At 32.9% G+C, this 18885-nt stretch overlaps 2 protein-coding genes across 7 annotated transcripts; one reads left to right on the plus strand and one right to left on the minus strand.

Annotated features, from left to right (window-relative positions):
• The first annotated feature begins 3392 nt into the window (after nt 1-3392).
• LOC110110453 lies at nt 3393-10233 on the plus strand. Of its 5 annotated transcripts, none has more exons than XM_020841942.2 (13): nt 3394-3668; nt 4698-4772; nt 5126-5185; nt 5446-5556; nt 6028-6111; nt 6193-6311; nt 6413-6514; nt 6710-6826; nt 7225-7291; nt 7486-7539; nt 7616-7714; nt 8753-8777; nt 9541-10233. In XM_020841942.2, exons 1-12 carry the CDS (start codon nt 3666-3668, stop codon nt 8765-8767), a joined length of 906 nt encoding a protein of 301 aa, XP_020697601.1. In that variant the 5' UTR covers nt 3394-3665; the 3' UTR covers nt 8768-8777; nt 9541-10233. The 5 variants fall into 5 exon arrangements, with proteins under 5 accessions (XP_020697615.1, XP_020697628.1, XP_020697601.1 ...); XM_028694246.1 differs by having other exon boundaries at nt 3399-3544; XM_020841956.2 differs by lacking the exon at nt 5446-5556 and having other exon boundaries at nt 3393-3668.
• Nucleotides 10234-12511: 2278 nt separating this feature from the next.
• Nucleotides 12512-18200, minus strand: LOC110110295 (stearoyl-[acyl-carrier-protein] 9-desaturase, chloroplastic). 2 transcript variants are annotated; one of them, XM_020841698.2, is made up of 3 exons: nt 17893-18200; nt 13982-14483; nt 12512-13528 (listed from the first exon to the last, which is right to left on the minus strand). In XM_020841698.2, exons 1-3 carry the CDS (start codon nt 18021-18023, stop codon nt 12968-12970), a joined length of 1194 nt encoding a protein of 397 aa, XP_020697357.1. In that variant the 5' UTR covers nt 18024-18200; the 3' UTR covers nt 12512-12967. The 2 variants fall into 2 exon arrangements, with proteins under 2 accessions (XP_020697357.1, XP_028550080.1); XM_028694247.1 differs by having other exon boundaries at nt 13982-14486.
• Between the last annotated feature and the right edge of the window lie 685 nt (nt 18201-18885).

The raw sequence follows: 18885 nt of genomic DNA on the forward strand, positions 1-18885 counted from the left end.
ACCGGTTCACGGTTGAACCGGTGGCACCGGCTGGTCCGGTCCGGTTTTCAAAACCATGATTATGACAAATATTGACGCACCTAATTTAACCCTAATATTTAAGAAATATCTTGGCTTGGTTAAATTCTCTAACTTTAATTTATTGTAGCTATGTTATTTTAAGCTCTTCATTTCTTTCAATTCTTACTAATCATTATAATTTGTCAACAAATAGTAATGGTGATGATACTCTCCTTGAAGCCAATTGCTTTATAAATAAATATGCATGCTCTCTTTGTGTATAAGAATCATTTAAGCAAATCCGCAGATTCAAGCTCTTGAAGATTGCCTCAATCTATAATTATATATCAATTTAAAGTATTTTTTTCTTACAAACTGAAATATATTTTTAGGATTTATCATTTTTATAGTTAGGAAAAAACTTAACATTGCCAAAGTTAAAGCGGTCTTAGATTGGCCAATGCCTAAAAGTTTCATTGATGTTAGACATTTCCATGGATTAACCAATTTATAGAGATGATTCATCAAAGATTTTTTTTACAATTATAGCTCCAATTTTTCTTTTCCAGAAGTCTTTGCTAGAAATCAACTCTGTAAGAGACTATTTAGTTACCTTCTCTTTAAAGAGATTTAAGAAACTTCAGGAATTCTCTTGGGAGCTCTATTTCTCATTGTCGATCTCGTGGATGCTATGATTCAATTTTTGTTTTCTAGAAGTCATGGCTATAAATCAACTCTATAAGAGACTATTTCGTTACCCTCTCTTTTACGAGATTTAAGAGACTTCGGGAATTCTCTTATGAACTCATTTCTCATTGTCGGTCCCGTGGATGCTATGATCTAATTTTCTTTTCCATAAGTCATTGCTAGAAATCAACTTTATAAGAGACTATTTCGTTACCCCCCCTCTCCGTGACAAATAATTCTCAGCGAAATATATAAGCATCATCATATCATGAGATGATTTTGCTCAAATTATATCAGCTTAAGTAGTAGTTGAAGAGACTATATAACAAAAAGATATAGTAATAATCAAATAATCCATAGTAACTCAACCATTAATAAATTTATTTAGCTAATTTATTTCTTTTTCATATTTGAATGATATATTTAGTTATAGTTTTTAAATTCAACTTTTATTTAATTAGTTCATATTTAATATCATTTGAGTTTTATAGTTTCTTTTATACAATTATATAATTTAATTAATTTCTATTTCATTTTTTATGGTTGAGCTACTCCATTTTCTTCATTCTTCACAATTAGATGTTTCTATTAATTTTTTAACGTTAGCCATTAAGCTCTACATTAAGAATCACAAGTATTACAATTGTGAATATTTTCTTAACTTTATTAATATGAGGTATTGATTTATAAGTATTTCATATTCATTTTATTTTTGCTTTGTGTTTTGAACTTATTATATTAACATAATGTTAAATTATTATATTTGTAATGGAATTTTGAGGCATCATATGAAATATAGCTTAATTGTTATTAAGACATTATTTAAATCTATTAAAAAGAATTTTTAGTTTCTTGCCAAATTGTAAAAAAATAAATTATATATTGTAAAATATAATTTCATTTGAGTAAATTGTAAATTGTGTTTTGTCTTGGAGAACCATTTTGGTTGTAAAAAAAAAAAATATGGCCTTCCATAAACCATCATTTCTAGATGTAAAGTTAAATTTATTTTGCACTTTTAGAAGACTTTTTGAAAATTATTTGGCTCTAAATTAAAATTCTCATTTGCTTTTGATTTCCAAATTGATGGACAACCTAAAGTAGAAAATAAAACATTAGGAAACTTTCTTTGATGACTGATTGATGTAACCAATATCTCATCTTATGCATTTTTTAATTATATAATCACACTTGCCAAGAACTTTTGAAGCCTACATGATACTAGGGGTGTCAATTTTTTACTTGACCCGAATCCAACCCGAAAAAATCCGGGTTCGGGTCAACCCGAACCCGAAACGGGTCGGATTTAGGTTCAACAAATCAACCCGTTTTAAAAATCGAGTCGGATTCGGGTTGATCCAGCAACTCGAAATTGACACGAAAACTCATATTTGACCCTAAACCCGAGATTGGCCCGTTTTTGACCCAAAAATTAAAGATTGCCCGATTTTTTACCCGAAAACTAGCAATTTTGGATCAACTCCGGGTCATTCGTGTTGGGTCGGGTTGACCCGGACCCGAATCAGGTCGGGTTCGTGTCCGAAAACCTGACCCATTTTTTAAAAATGGGTCGGGTTCGGTTTGACCTGAATAATGCTGGGTCAGTTCCGGATTCGACCCGAACCCGACCCGTTGACCCGAATTGACACTCCTACATGATACCATAAAATAGTAAATTTCTATAAGTAATGATAAATATTCTAATAGTAAATAAAAAATTTAAAAATAATGCTTTCACCTTGATTTGCTTGTTGATATACTTCCATCCCTTTATTAATATTGAAGATATTTTTTTTTCAAACGAGCGAGTTAAAAAATCTCCACTTATTAAGTCTAACTCTTAAATTTTAACCATACAAAATATAAGGGAGGTATTTCACCTTCACCTAAGAACTTATATGGCCATCTATGACAGATTTGATTTGGATGAAGCATTGAAAATAGTTGGTTGGAAGTCTTTATCATTAAAGTCAACCCCTTTTTTTCCTCTACTTTTTTTTCATCCAAGTGGTTTTCCAAAAGTCTTATAATGCCTATAAATTTAAACCAAAATGCTTTATAATTATCTAACCAAACTTCTTAATGAAATTTAAATGATATTATTTATGATCATGAATGAATCGAATACCGAACTATTTAAACTTGTTCATTTATTAATAGAATATTCAAAATTGTTTGATTAGTTAATTAAACGATCATAAATGAGTCCTAAGCCGAGCCATAAGTAGTTTATTAAGTTTTTTGATCCATTTGCAGCCATATATGATGCTGAGGTGGCATGTGCGACAGCTGTAATGGTGAGGTGGGTAGTACGAGTCAAATATTTTTCTTTATTTTTTAAGATGAAAAAGGTTTTGTTTAGGACAATTTTTTTATTGTTTTCTGAAACAGTTTTTTAGTACAATTTTTTTTTTTTTGAATTAAAAAAGTTTGTACTAAAAAATTGTCCAAAAAAAACAGTAAGAAAGCTATCCCAAACCAAGCTAAAAGACTAAAATTCTTTCTTTTGCTTTGAGATTACTAAATTTAAAATTTGATTGATTTTTAAAAATTTATTCTCATCTTATAATAAGTTTAATAAATTTTAAACCCAATATGATTGAAATTTGTTATCTCAAATCTTCTCCATTCTCAAATGTCACAACTTAGATATAATTTTTTATTTCAAATTGATAAAGTTAAGTAATCCTTTTCCTAACAAACCAAACTGACGCCAGATTTCATTCTACCGCCCGCCCCTGTTTCTTGACTGCGTAGCAATTTGAACGTTCCACGCTGTAGCTATCTCCATCCCTCCCATCTCTGTCTTGATCCTTCGTCTTCACCGGAACCAGAGCATCTTTTGTATATCTAATTGGTATTCTCTGTCAACCCTTATCGGTCTTTTCGGGTTCCTCTTTGCTACTAAGAACCTCAGCTCTTAAGCTCTCCTGCCACCCCTGTTTTGCTCTTCCACTTCATCTTTTGCTTATATCCTCATGGTGAGAGCTTCAATCTTTTTTTTTTTGTTATTTTCCTTATGGATTTTTCGCTTTGGAATTATGAGATGTAGGTTTCATCTTCTGCGCTTCCATTTTTTCGTTTTCTCTTTCTTCTAGGTTTATATTGATAAATCCATGGATATGAATATGTTAGGATGAAAAATAGCGACGAACGAAATAAACGAAGACAAGAAACGAATTAGAACAATAAGACAGATAAAAGCTTGCACAAATTTTATGTTAACTATCGTTCCACCTAAGTCCATAGTTGCGGATATCAGATAATTGTTAAGGATTAAAAGACGTTCATAAGAAGTTAGATCATATGCGAAGTTGAACATAAAGATAGATTTGTCAGGAATTTAGAGAGAACACAACCACCTGTTATGTAGATGATGAGTTTGATGTGGAGAAGAAAACACTTTTGCTATTACGACTAATCTCTTCATTTATTTGCTACAGAAGTCCAAATGAGAGTATTCCCTATTATAACCAAAAGCTTTTCCTCTAATTGGAATAAAAAATAACTAGGCCCGCCATTTCCCTTTGAAGAAGTTGAAGACTTCTCCTTCAAGCACCCAAAAAATTCCTCTTTTATCTCACAAACCACCCTCGCTTATCTTTCTCTCTTCTTCTTATTTGCTTGTTGGTGCAGGATACTAAATTATTTCAAAGCTTTATTTATAGCTTATAAGAAATGAATTTGAAAGTATAGAATCAATTTTGAAATCCCACGGGATTCTACAATGTCTTTTAAAATTAAAAGATCTTATAGCTCATCTTATAGCTCACAAAGAAGATTTTTTCATATCTTAATCAATCCGATATTTGTAATAAATTTGAGATCTCAGTCATATATTGTAGAGATTTGATTAGCAGAATAGAGCATTCAGGATGTCAACTTTTGGTAAAAGTACTTTAGTTGAAAGTAATTATGTAATAAACTAAATGAAACTTTTTATTATTGTATCTTCCTGCAAATTGTAATGTAATGGTATTTTAATTTGTTGTTTATATCATTTTTGGCAGGTTCCTAAACTTAAAGGCTCCACAAACAAGAGATCTTGTGCTTGGACTGCTTTAGTTGCAATAATTTTCTTATGTGTAATGCTTCTCTTTGTGAAAGATTTTTCTTTTATATGCAATGTGTGAATTATAGATATGTGGTGGTATTATATTTTTGTATGATGAGTAGAATTGAAGAGATGCCTGTCTCCTTTTTAAGATTTAGTTGGAACATCTATACCTCCTATTTACATAAATTTTGTTGAATACTTTCCTTTCTATTTCCTTGGTTGACCTTTAATATCTTATTTTTGGAGAGAATGAACGTTCTTCCTTTCTTGCTTTGACTTAAGATAATAAAATTTATTCTTCTTTGCTTCACTGAATGGATAGTATATTCAAATAACTGCGGTGCTTCTAATTTTTGAATATCTATCTATACATCTTTGTAGAAAACATTCAAGTCGGTGCTTTCCATTTCAGATCAGACCACAGAATCCAAATTCTGTCAGGTATCCTTCCACAAAGCGTAGTTTTATTATAAACCTTATATTTTTGTTATTCTTTAAGTTTATTCTACCTCTGGTACCTTGGTGTTTGCTATATCTATTGTGATTAGCTTATTTTTCTGATGATTTAACATGATATGATTGAAACTCATCCTAATTTTTAAAGACTGGTCTGATTGGAAGGTATTTTGCACTTTCTATCCATCATGTTGTTTGTAATTGTGATCCTTCCAATTTATTTGCTATGGATTTTGTTATTCTAGAATCAATCAAAGCCTTTAGCATGCGAGTCATTACCACAAGGAATTATAATCAGCACAACAAATTTGGAAATGCAACACCTGTGGAAATTTGCACTTCCCCAAAAGAAAAAGGTTAGTGTAAAGGGTATTAACGATGAGAATTTTTTGACTTAGTCAACACTTAACCTTTAGTGATTAAGATATCACAACAATAATCCAATATTTGGTTTTCTGAATTATTTTCTGATTTGGTAATTACTTGTGATAACTCATCTGTTGAAGCAATAGTCATCATATAATTATCTTCATAATGAGTTCGGTTGATTCATTATTCTTGAGAAACATCACGACTATTTCTCTTAATAAATCAATGAGTTATATTTACACCAATAAAAAATATTTCAACGCAAAGAGCTATTTTACGGAAGATAATAAAGAAAAAAAGTACTTGGAAAATAGTGGCTATTTTTATCTTAATGTACCACTTCATAAAACTTTCATCATCTTGAAAATCTGATCTTACATTGTTATGATCTATCTTTAAGTTTATACTTAATTATTTTTTTGGCATTACGATCCTTTTATAGTTCATGCTGTATTCAGGTAAATAATGATCCACCAAAGACTTTGTTGGCCATGGCAGTTGGAATAAAGCAAAAGAAAATAGTGAACAAAATAGTCAAGAAGGTATATTGTATAATTTTCTATTGGCATGTTCTTTTTCTTATGAACTCTTATTTTTATAATCTTTGTGATTCTATGTTTCAGTTCTTGTCCATTGATTCCACTGTGATGCTTTTTCATTATGATGGTTTTGTAAACGGATGGAGAGACTTGAAATGGATTGACAGGGTATTGCATATCTCTACAGCCAACCAAACAAAATGGTATTTCATATTGTGCTATGCAGACAGTCATTCTAGAATCAATATGTATATAGAAAATTTTTAGCCATTTTACATGTTTAATACTCTCTTTTATGGTTTAGGTGGTTTGCCAAGCGTTTCCTACACCCTGATGTAGTTTCAGAGTATGATTACATTTTCCTTTGGGGTGAAGACCTCAGAGTGGATTATTTCAATCCTAAACGGTATATGCCCGCTTCAGTTATTCCTTTGAAGTGTTTGAATTTGAAAGTTGGATATTAGTTGTTTTGTTAATTTAGTAGTCTGTGATCTGAAAATCTTAGCAGTCTCGTTGATGATCAAGACGAACAAGAATATTCTAAGTAAAATACATGAATGTTTTTTTTTTTAATTGACATAAAAATTGTTTCAAACTGCAGTTACTTATCCATTGTTGAAAGCGAAAGGCTAGAAATATCCCAACCTGAGTTGGATTTAAGCAAATCTGAGATGCATCATCGAAATACCGTGCGTACAAGGAATTGGAACTTTAACAGGTATTTTCTCCCTTAAACTTATTTTGGGTTATTGTAAGATAGACCGTTTTGCATTTTTATTTGTTTGAGTAATGCTATACTACCAAAAGAAGCTTCTTCCATTTCCTTGTTAGATTTGTGATTAAGAAGCTTCTTCCATTTCCTTAATTGCTTGACTTTCTCCTAACTAAAGAAGAAAAGAAAAAAACAATGTTATTTTTTTTTTTTGTGTTTTGAATCTTCTTTTCTTTCCAATTGTTCTCATCTTCATATAGAACTATAATGTGAAATATAATGTGTATGCCTTCCATTTACCATCTATTTTATCTGCTGTTATATTTAGCTATATTTGTGATATGATTTTACTATTTAGAAAGTGAGGATCTACTGATGAATATTAAATTTCATGTTTTTTATAGGTGGCTAGAAATGAGGGCTCCTGTCTTTTCAAAGTCAGCCTGGCGTTGTTCTTGGCATTTGATTCAGGCATGTCAGTTGTTTCCAGTACTACGCACAAATTATTTTTGTTTGTTTTCTTTATATACAAAACTATAATAATGGATGTGCATACATTTGTATATGAGACCATATATGCTCTCTATATGCGACTTTGCATTCTCAAAATGCTAAAAGATGGAGAATCCTTAAAATTTCTTCCTGTTTTTCTTCTCCTTTTGTAGAATGATTTAATTCTTGCATTGGGAGTGGATTTTAAGCTCGGAAATTGTGCTCAGGTAATTAATTTATATGTGTTTTAATCTTATGTTTTATTAAATCGTGGCAAGGCAATAACCTGAGTTCTTCTGTTAGGGAGATATAACAAAAAATGTTGGCATAGTGGATAAGAAATATATTGTTCATAGAAGAATCCCCACTTCTGGTGGTTTTGGTGGTTCTGGTGTTAACAAGGTTAGCCATTTACTATACTCTAATTTTCCAGAAATTAGTTTGTGAATTTATAAGAGTTTTCTATTAAGGTAAGGTTCATCTTAGTCAAAGAAATCTAAGATGTCATTCGTAGGTAAAGTTGTATTGCTGCCTTGTTCAAATTTGTTCATTTACTTAAGAGCTTGAGCCATGCTTGACAAGGCTAGAAATGAACCAAACCGGTCAAGTACTACCTTGTTCAAAGTTATTCATTTATTTTCTTATCAAGCTTGTGCCAATCTAGCTTGAACATTACCCAAATTTTAAATTCTTGTTCAAGCTTTTTTATTAATTGTCTTAATCTCTTAAAGCTATAAATGAGCTTTGATTGAGCCTAACTAAGCATATACAAAATCCAAATTATCTAAATATATCGCAGTATAGTATCAATAAATACATTCATAATTTTTTATCAACAGTTACAATCATTCTCTAAAAATTATTTCTAATATTAGATTAGTTGGAAATTTTGATTTTTAATCTGTCTTTCTAGCTAATTGTTGAATATGTTCATCACCAAATGTTTGTTAAAAAATCAAAATAAAGTGTTTTTACCAATCAATATGGTGTTTATTTAATATTTTTATTGTCAAATGTTAATTAGCAATAGAATTAGCTTTTTTAGTCTATCTTGCTATTTAATCAATATTTTCATCATGTTCTTCTAGAAAATAAGTAACTTTTAAAGTGTACATGATATAGAAAAATTGATATAAAAAATATAGAATAAGTTATCGAACAAACAACAATGTCATTATTAAATAAGTATTTAATTAATTTTTAGCAAGCTGTTTGTTAAATAACAAATAAATACATTTGTGAACATAAATGGATGATCAAACATATTTATTTATATACCGAGCTTTAGAAATTTATTTAATTATCTAAATAAACAAACATAAGGGAGTTTAACATAAGCGAGTACTAATGAATGTATTAGTTCAATGATAACTCTATTGGTAGGCATTTCTCTTTCCAGTATCAAGTAGGTAGACTAACTAAATATATGTTTATTTGCAGGCTCCCCATTGCTGATTGAGCTCATGTAAGTACTGAAACCATCTGCTATAGATTACATACAACTTGCTGTTAATAGTAGGCTAAAGTTATAATTAATTCAATTTGTATTCTATAATGATTTCCTATTTATATTCTTTAGCAGTCCTGTTTGCATGAATTAATCACCCCAAGCTAATATTTGTATGTATAAACCTTTGGTATCAGCTGTGTATACCAAAAGGTGGAAAGGGCAGTGAATAGTTTCAACTTAAGCGTCATTTGGGATGGCTTTTTTATTGCTTCTTAATGCAGCTTTTTAATAAAAAAATTTTAATTTTATTATTAAAAAGCTGCTTTACAAAGCAGTAAGAAAGCGGCCCCAAGCAAAACCTTAAGTGGGGGCGAAAATCTAGAAATCACTTGAGTTGTTCAAGAGAAAGTTTTGATGTCTTTATTTACACCAGCAAATGTTAATATGAGTCAGATATATTTATTGTTCCAGAAAGGCTGATTATAGTGTTGTCCTGACATCATTGCAGGGGCAGAACCCTTAAGTGCCCGGGGGGCGGCAATTGCTCCCTCTAAAAAAATAAAAAAATTATTTAATACATGTATTTTTAGGTAATTTGTCCCCCTCCAATTTTTTTTTACTCTTTATTATAGAAATATTTAGGCACTTATAAATTTTCCCCTCCTAAAAATTAAGGCTGGTTCCGCCCCTGCATCATTTATCTGACTGCTACTTGCTAACTCTCTTATTCTTTTTGTCATTCAAGTAAATTTTTTTTTAAGAAAATTAATTTATGCAGGTGAGCCTGCGTTCATACACTGAACTCCTACCTTTCAAAAGAGGCCAAATAGCAACAAGCAAGGATATTTGTGAAAAGATCAATATGCAAAGTCTACAGGAAAAGTAATACATTTATCTTTTACCCTCCCTTAATAGGTTGAGATAGTCTAAAATTACACAAGAACATATAAATGCAAGTATTTTTTCCCTGATTATAGATAAAAAGAAAACGGTAATACAAAATAGAATTTACCCAAGAAAACAAGTTGTGACAATCTCCTGATATAGATGCTGTTAGAAGCAGCTTATAATCAGAGATCTAATAAAAAGTTCCTCTTGATTGCATCTGTGTCAAGAGCTCCTGACACAACTTTTTTCATTTTACATGGTGTGTAAATAGAAAGGAAGAGAGAAATATGACATTTGTCATTGCATGATACTTGGATGTATTTTTTTAGGGCATTGTGTATTCATAGAGGTTATACGAGTTATCGTTGTACGTGGGAGTAGTATTGGGCTTCGTTTGGAATGACTTTTTTACTTTTCGCTAAAGCAGGTTCTTAATACAAAAATTTCAAGTTAAAAAAAAATTTTGTACTAAAAAGCTGCTTTAGAAAACAATAGAAAAATTGCCGCCAAACAAAACCTTATAGGTCCACAGTTTTGTAAATTTATTCAGATTGAAAATAAGGAACTACTTTTCTTATTTGCATTCTTTCCAAGTAATATTAAGTGAATTATTATTGATAATTGAGAGTGTTATTTGATACTTTTATTTGTTCAAATTAATTTTATGAGAATATGATCTCTAGATTGAAAATAAGGAACCATTTATATTCATCAACCATTTGGATAAGTTTTATGAGTCATTATTTTTTTCTTTTTTGGTTAAAACCTGCGGAGGAGGCTACACGTTGATTAGAAGGGGAATTAAAAGTCCTTAAAGATCCATAAGCTCAGCTAAAAATAGAACCTTTAAAGCAAAACCTAGGAGCTACTGGATCTACTAATTACAATTAAGCCATAAAAATAATAAAAAACCAAAGCCAACCCAAGGACCGAATCAACCAAAGGGGCAACAACTAGCATCTAACAAATCCAAGAAGATCCACAGCCAGCAGGAAAACCTCCTGTAAAAAACAAAGAACAAAAATAGACAAAAGCAGAAAAAGCCCATAACTATATTACCAAAGGCCACCAACCGAACATGTAGCCACACTTGAGGAATGGCCGAGAGATAAAAAAGTAGAGAGCACCCAATTACTATTCATTTTTTGATTTCAACTTTCGACGTTTACCACCACCATGAGAAATATCTTTATGAACAATTCGATTCACATTTAGACTGTACATCTCATCAAATTAAACACACAAGCTTCAGGATTTAAAGCTTCTGAAATACCCTCATTATTAACACACGAGGAAACCATAGGACAATTAGAAACCAAAGGAGGATATCCCACCACAACAGGATCCACATGAGCTCCTGAACTAACAATCTCTGAATCCTTAGCCAAAATACCATCATCAGCAACAGCAGCTTCAACAACAACATTATAAGGGTCACCAGAATCCACAATCAATGGAACATCAATCTCATGCACCGTCACCCCAAAACCATTAACATGACCAGAAACACCCACATTATACCCATTAACCTGCTCATCATTAAAAGAGGAGATAATAACTTGATTATTAGTTTCATGCGCGGTTCGGGATTGCGGAAGGATGGAGCCAGAGATTTGGGTTTATCGGGTCAATTTTAGGTCAATTTTGGGTTACTGGGTTGACCGGACCCCCACTCATTTTTTAAACGGGTTGAAAAATAAAACCCAAACATGACCCGTTTGTTAAATGGGTTATTGGGTCATGTCAATAATTAACACCTTATTTAGGAAAGGTTAGATTATTTAAATTTGAAATTAATTGAACGAGAAGATTGAATTGAATGAGGTTTGAGGCGGACAATATTAATTTGCTTTGAATTGGTTTAGGATGAGTTAATTTGGGCTATGCAACGCTACCATCGCTAAATTGAACTTGAATCGAGTCGATTTAACTTGATAGCGCGTTGATTTGCGTCGATGTGTTTCAAGATAAGCTGGTTTAATTTGAGTTGAAATTGGGTAATTTTGATTGGATTGATGTTGATTTGATCAAATTAGGTTTGATTAATGTCAAATTGGATGAATTTAATTTTGAATTGACTTCAAATGGCACGAATTGATATCCAATTAACTCCAATTAGTCAGAGACAGATTATGTAACGTCTATCGATCCTGCGGAGTTTAAATTGAACTCGAATCAAGCCCAAACAACTCAACGACATTCAATTACAATATTACGCTCGGAATTAAATTAGATTTGGGTCAAAATGGATTCGATTTGGATTGAATTACAAGGCCGAGAGCATCCACCTAAAGGAAATCCTACCAGTGGACTAGTCTATGCTAGGCTCTGAAAACCTATGCACTAAGGACGAGCTCGAGAAAATCAACCTTATACAATACCAGGATGAACAAATATATGTCAAAAATATAGTGAGGAGGAAAATGAAAGCTAAAGATCTGTAACCTCTCTCATTATACTACTTTTCTTATACAGCTCAGACTCCATAGTCCAATGCTCGTACTTTTATCGTTCTTATATTTTAACTAAATACCAAACCCATTGCTGACTGAGCTCATGTAAGTACTAAAATCACCGGCTATATATTACATACAACTTAGTGTTACTAGTAGGCTAAAGTTTAATTAATTCAATTTGTACTCTATAACCAAATCTTTTGGGTTTCAATTATTTTTTACTTTTGATTTCTTCATGAATATCATCACAATGATTTCTTATTTCATCTTGATAATTAACGATTACTTTTAGCCTTGAGATTAAAATAAGATTTCTTTTTTTTTTTTTATATAATAAGGAGACTAAATTGAAGTATCATAAAAAATTAGGACTAAATTGTGCATTTATAAATAATCAGAGAGAGAGAGGGAACTTTTCAAATTTCAATTTCAAAGGCATAAATTTCTAAACAAGGTACTTGTAAAAAACCATCCAACACTACAGATCTATGAATAAAAACACACCCTTTACTACACAAGATCCATTCCATACAGTCCTCCAACCACCCACAACACAACACAACACAGAGAACAAAAACATTGAATTCAAGCAAAACCATCAGACAAAAACTACAAACTTCTCCTCCATAAGGGGAAATTATTAGGTCCGGTCATCTGACAAAGAGATACATCCAGATTTATCTCTGTCTACAGTCAAAACGCAACTGCTACAGTAATTGCGCTTTACTGTAGATAGAGAGAAGAAATCCATATGTATTTCTCTGTCAGGTGACCAGACATAATAATTTGCCCTCCACCGCCACCGCCACCGCCACCGCCACCAACAATCAAAACTGACAATTCCAACCAGAAGCTAGAAGCTCAGATCATTACTTCCCTGTCGTAGATCCAACTGAACCGCATTTTCCCAGCTGGTTTAGACCTTGCCTGAGCCCTCTCATCTAGCCTTCGAATTCTCGGTACCAAGGTGCAGACAAAGTCTTGAGCTTTCTTACCTTCACTGGATAGCCCAGTGAGTTCTCCCACCTTCCACCTGCCCACAAGGAACTCCAGGATGTCCGCATAATCCTTGGCTGTGTATACCCCGAGCCTCTGTGCCACTGTAGAGAAGTGCTCGAAGAGATTATCATCGCGACCGTCAAACATGAGATGTGCGGGCATTGATATCTTCTTCTTCATCATGTCAGCAAAGGCAAGGACAGTCCCGTCAGGGTCTATCTCAAATAGCTTCTCAATGATCTTTGTATAGGCGGTCTCATGGCGTTTCTCATCAGAGGCAATAATGCCGCAAACCTGCGCCAGCTTTAGGTCCCCATGCTCCTTGGCAAGCCTAGCAGTGTTGCCATGGGAGATGAAAGTGGCTCGCTCCTGGAAGGAAGTGTAAATGAAACCAAGGTAGGGATTGTTTTCTGTTCTTGGATCCTGAGAAACCAGTAAAAAAATATGAAGAATTAGCAAGACAAATGAATCGATCAACTAAAGGAGCAACTAAATATAAAGTTAACATTATATATATATATATATAAAGTTAACATAAGGGCATCTCCAACCGAACTCCAAACGTCTAAATGGCGTCGCTCGCGAGCTCCAGCCGAACGGTAAAACATCCGCTATTTGGTTGCGGGTGAATAGGGGACGCCAATATTGGCGTTGCACTGTTCTTCTTTGCTATTTTTGTCTCTACCGAACTTGCCGAAAGAAACGTGCGAAAGAAGAAAAAGATCGTTACCTTCGCAAAAGGGGCAAAATGGAGTTTCATTGGAGATGAATCACAACATTTTTTAGTTTCATGGTATTTTGGAGTGAAAAATGATATTTTCAGTTGGAGATGGTCTAACCCCATAAAAACAAAAAGCTCTAGGAAACAAATCTTACCATTCCAGAGCCAATCAGATATTGAATTGTCCTCTCGATTTGTTTCATATCTACTCTTCCACTAAGGTACATGTATTTGTTGAGGAGGTCTCCATGTCGATTTTCTTCGGCAGTCCATGCCCGAGTCCAAATGGCCCAAGAAGTAGGGCTTGCACCTGTTTCATCTCGAACACCATCAAGGGTATTTAACATGGTTTGGTAAGTAGGAAGAGCTTCTTCTGTAATCATGTCTCCAACCAAGACAACAAAAAAATCATCAGGAAGTTCCTTTGAGCGTTCTCTTAATTCCTTAACTTCATCATGGAAGCTCTCAGCAGAAGGGTCCGGCAAAAAATCCTGTGGCTGCCAACACTTCTCCACAGGCTTCAGGTGTACCAGAATATTGTCTTTTGCCCAATCCTCCAAGGACTTGAAGATCTCAATCTTCTGGGCCGGCATGGAATGAGTGATTTGCTCATGTACCTCACGTGGGGGAGTGAAAGGCTTTTTTGGCATCAAAATCCTACTTCCATCACAGAAATATAAATAAATAAAGGTCATGAGCAAGCTATGTTGATTTAGGCTTTGTTTGGGACGATTTTCTTATTCTAGTACAACATTTTTTATTTTTTACTAAAAAGCTGCTTCAAGAAGCAATAAGAAAGCCGTCCCAAACGAAACCTTAAAAATAATAGCCATGGTAAGAACTGGATCCACAAGCACAAGAATTAAAGGTCATAATCATAATGCACATGCATAGAAATTATAATCTGGAAAAGATTAAAAAAAGTCATATAGTATTAACATCCAATTAATAGTAATTAAATAATTATAACAGACTGAAAAAATAAATAAATAAATAAAAAGAACCCAGGATAAAAGTGAATGCAAAAGCTCAACATAGAACCATTCTTGTATGAACTTCAATCTTCAAAGTAAACAAATATATGACATACAAGTTGTTCATTCTTTTGTCTACCCATATGTTCATGTTCATGGCCTTCTGGTTTGGAGAAGCAAGAAAGTAAGATAGAGGTTCACTCATTCATGAAAATGCCTCATATCTCAGTGTTGCCACATCAATCATCATACCACAACTGCAGATATTACTCCCAAACTTCTTATTTTAGTTCTAGCAGTTTAGCCTGAATATTGAGAATTTTGTTGAAGGCTATCAACATCTAAACAACCGAAGATAAAGCTAAAGGAAAATGCAAAGAAAAGATAGGAACCATGAAGATCATACTAAGGCTTCGTTTGGGATGGCTTTCTTACTGCTTCTTAAACAAGCTTTCTAGTACAAAATTTTTACTTAGATCATACTAAGTGAATAACTTCTTCAGTGAATCGGTTTTCCATATCAGTCATTGAGTGCTACATCTTCCTCACAAACAAGATTTTTCTTCCACAACAATTTGCAGCACTAATCTTGGGATGTAGATCATAGATGTCATCAAAATTAACTTGCAAGCAATTGTAGAAGTATAATGTAGTGCAGGAAATCCACTTACTGCTGCCTCACTACTAAAAAAAACAATCCATGCAATCAAAATGTATGCATAGGCAATTTTTTTTAATTTAACAATTCCTCTGTCTAATTACTAAGATAATTGGCAAACATCTGAACTAAACCTTGATATCCTATATTATAGGATTCATATACGACCAGCTTGATCAGGAAAACCAATTGGATCCAAAAATATTTATACAATCCCACAAATGCATGAGTGGCAAAGATATTGCATAGGAAATTTTTGTTAATTTTGTTATTTCTCTCCAGTGTAACTAAGAAAACAATGCTGGCAACTAAAGAGCCTAAATCTTGATAACCAAGGTGAACAGCACAATGACATGCCATTCACCTTCCATTGGTGGAGGCAAAGGATGCATTTTTTTGTATTACCAACAAAATTAAGGAAATGTGAAGAAGAAAAATAAGGAAGCTTAGGCAAATTGTGAGAAACCATCCAAAGCTGTAATAAGCTAACTTTTTGACATGGTTGAAACCTATCAACAGTGGACCAAATCAGTGTGTGATACAAAATCTTATACAACAACAGAGATATGCAAAGATTAGAAGATGCAGAAATAAATATATTAGACGCATATACATCAAAAAATCTATAATTGAAATGTGTTCCTATTTGAAGAGAAATTCAAGTTAGACAAAAGTATCCAATCCTGTATCTAATTATTCTTTTGAAATTTAATATCCTATACAGGCCATGTGACCTATCCATATCCAATACATTATCCAAGGAATAACCAAATATAAAAAATACATTTATATTTGGAAATATCAGTGCCTCCTAAGTCAAACCTAAAAGGTTGACAATTTGTTTTAAAAAAGTAGTAACTCGGCACATAATTTAGCCATAAATGTGAGAGGAAACAATACTATGTCAAGTTGATTAAGAAACTTACAGAAAACTTAAGCAAAGATAGAAATTTAGCTAATCTAAATGCATGTGTGCCTGCAAGGTCATAAAATAAAATAAATATAAAAAAATAAATAAATATAGATCAAAAGCTTTAAATGCTGGTAATCCATTATCCATGATCAGTGCTCAAGCTATCCATGTGCTATGCTCGATTAATTATTTTGTGCAGACACTGAACATCATTCGGAGACCAACCAGAACGCGCTATATCACCCTTGTGCCCGGTACCACGGCTCGGTACTACGCCGTACCGATCGATACCGCAGCTCGCTACGGCTGACGTGACGTATTCTGATTGGTCTTCGAACGATATTTTATGTCGGGTCTCCACATAGAATAATTATCGCTATGCTGAGAACCAAATCCGCACAAACTCAAGCCCAAACCTAAAGAAAGCAACGCCAAAATATCTTTTTTTTAAAAAAAAATTAGGTTAGAAATATTCCAACCTAATTTGATGTACCACTGTACTGTGCTAGAAAAAGGTAGCACAGGGCCACAAACAACCAAATTATATTTATAGCAACAATAAAAGGATAGTACAAAATCCGATGGTGGAATTTTGAAACTAAGGACAAGAATATTAAAACTCTTATCAATAATCACAAAACTAACACGTACATCAACCTCATCAACTGATACCAGTGGAAGAGCCATTTATTTCGGTCATAATTTTTGCAGATAAAAAGCAGAAAGAGCACCACATATCCTAATAACAACTAGTAAAAATATCACAGAAAATAAGTCCCAGATCAATAATTGAATATGACAGTCCCGTGAAATTGATCATTAATTTGGAGAAATATTGCAAAAAAAGGGATATCAGGACATTAATCCTCGATCTTTTTCAGGTGCATGTGAATCAATAAAATGAAAAATTATAAATCCAAAATTATTAAAATTACAAATGCAATTACAAGATGTAATGTCCACAAAGCTCCGTCACAGGAGGCAAGAGGGAATTTACACATAATAGAAAGGAATCCAAAACTCCATATCCACAAAAGTAGATCGAATCAGCTCATAAAGAAAAAAAAATTATGCAAATAAAATCTTACGGATAGGAAACTTTCTGCCCCGGTAAAAAAATGGAACTAAGAAAAAGCTCCCAATATGCAAATAAACAAAAGCAATGCGAATTCAATCCAATTAGGGACAAAAAACAAATCGGCAAAAGAACCAGAAACAGAGAAATATGCAGAAATTTCATGTAAAAAAAAAAAAAAAAAAAAAAAAAAAAACGAAGACCTTGATAATGACATTGCTAAGACAAGATAACAAAGGAATAAACGCATAAGCAGATTGCAGAAGCAAAAACACAGGCATTCTTACCTATAAACCAACAAAACTAATTCAAATCTAAATAGTTTCAACTTCCCAACATCCAACCCATATCAGAAAGAAAGACAAAACCCTGCTTCAATGATTGGGCAGGATAGCCCCACATCTGTGGCCCGATCTTAAACGGAGTAAAAGAGGTGAAGAATCTACCTGGATGAGGTGCCGACGGTGGAAGCCATGGAGACCTTTGGGTATCGAGCAGCCACCCTCCGCCCGCCGATGTCACGAGGCCGGGAGGCGCAGAGGTACGCATCCGGTCGAAAGGCCAATCTGCAAGCCATAATTCAAGCTGCTATATCTCCTTCAACCCTTTGCTTTCGCCTTCCTCTTACTCTCGATTTCTGGAGGTTTCAATTTCGCATTGGACGACAGAAATAGAGCTCAATCTCTCTATTTGAAGAGCAGAGGGACGTAATATTTTCTACAGAAATAGGAGAAGTGAACGGAGGAGAACCACGCTCACCAGCAACCACACCTTAAATGTGAAACTTCTATTAAAAGACGTAATTACACCATTGCCCTTGAATTGTTTTATTCGTTTTTTTTTTTTTTTACAAGTACAACCTTTGACAGCAATTATGTAATACAGCATGCAATGTATCAATTACTGGCCGACCAATTACTAAACCATTGAGAGTAGTCGTGTCAAAACAGTTGACAGGTTAAATCCTGATTCACTTGAAATTGATTCGACTCGAATCTTATTAAAGCTGAATCCGATGTGCTTAATAAATCGGTAAATTAGCCCTGGGAGGACTGCAAATGAATCAAACATTTGACAAGTTATTTGTGACTTTGCTCGATTAAAGCTTATTTGCGATGGTTCAATTAAGTAAGTAAATAAGTTTGAATATTTTTTGAATACTCGATGCTTAAATAAACAAATATGAATAATTATATGTTCAACTCATTTGAGTTCATGAACAATATTTTTTATAGCTTGTGAAAATGTTCGAAATGAAGCTCGATTATTATTACCTAATAAGTTATGATGTTGTCAAATTAAATTAAATAAATAGTTTTAATAATTATTATTATGTTAAATCAACTAATTTAATAGTTTATTGTCAAATTAAATTAACTAAATTAAATATTATTTAATTTGATTAAATAAATAGTTTAAATATTTATTGTTAAGTTAAT

Source organism: Dendrobium catenatum, unplaced genomic scaffold, assembly GCF_001605985.2.
Source record: "Dendrobium catenatum unplaced genomic scaffold, ASM160598v2 fragScaff_scaffold_421, whole genome shotgun sequence".
NCBI lineage: Eukaryota > Viridiplantae > Streptophyta > Magnoliopsida > Asparagales > Orchidaceae > Dendrobium > Dendrobium catenatum.

Bases quoted from the DNA above. Each gene is read 5' to 3' on its own strand.
- LOC110110453 (XM_020841942.2), top strand. The intron at 6,112-6,192 runs GTATATTGTATA...TCTATGTTTCAG, and splicing joins TGAACAAAATAGTCAAGAAG to TTCTTGTCCATTGATTCCAC. The intron at 6,515-6,709 runs GTATATGCCCGC...TTCAAACTGCAG, and splicing joins GATTATTTCAATCCTAAACG to TTACTTATCCATTGTTGAAA.
- LOC110110295 (XM_028694247.1), bottom strand. From the start codon at position 18,023: ATGGCTTGCAGATTGGCCTTTCGACCGGATGCGTACCTCTGCGCCTCC. The intron at 14,487-17,892 runs GTAGATTCTTCA...CTGTGATGGAAG, and splicing joins ACCGTCGGCACCTCATCCAG to TAGGATTTTGATGCCAAAAA. The intron at 13,529-13,981 runs GTAAGATTTGTT...CTGGTTTCTCAG, and splicing joins ATCTGATTGGCTCTGGAATG to GATCCAAGAACAGAAAACAA.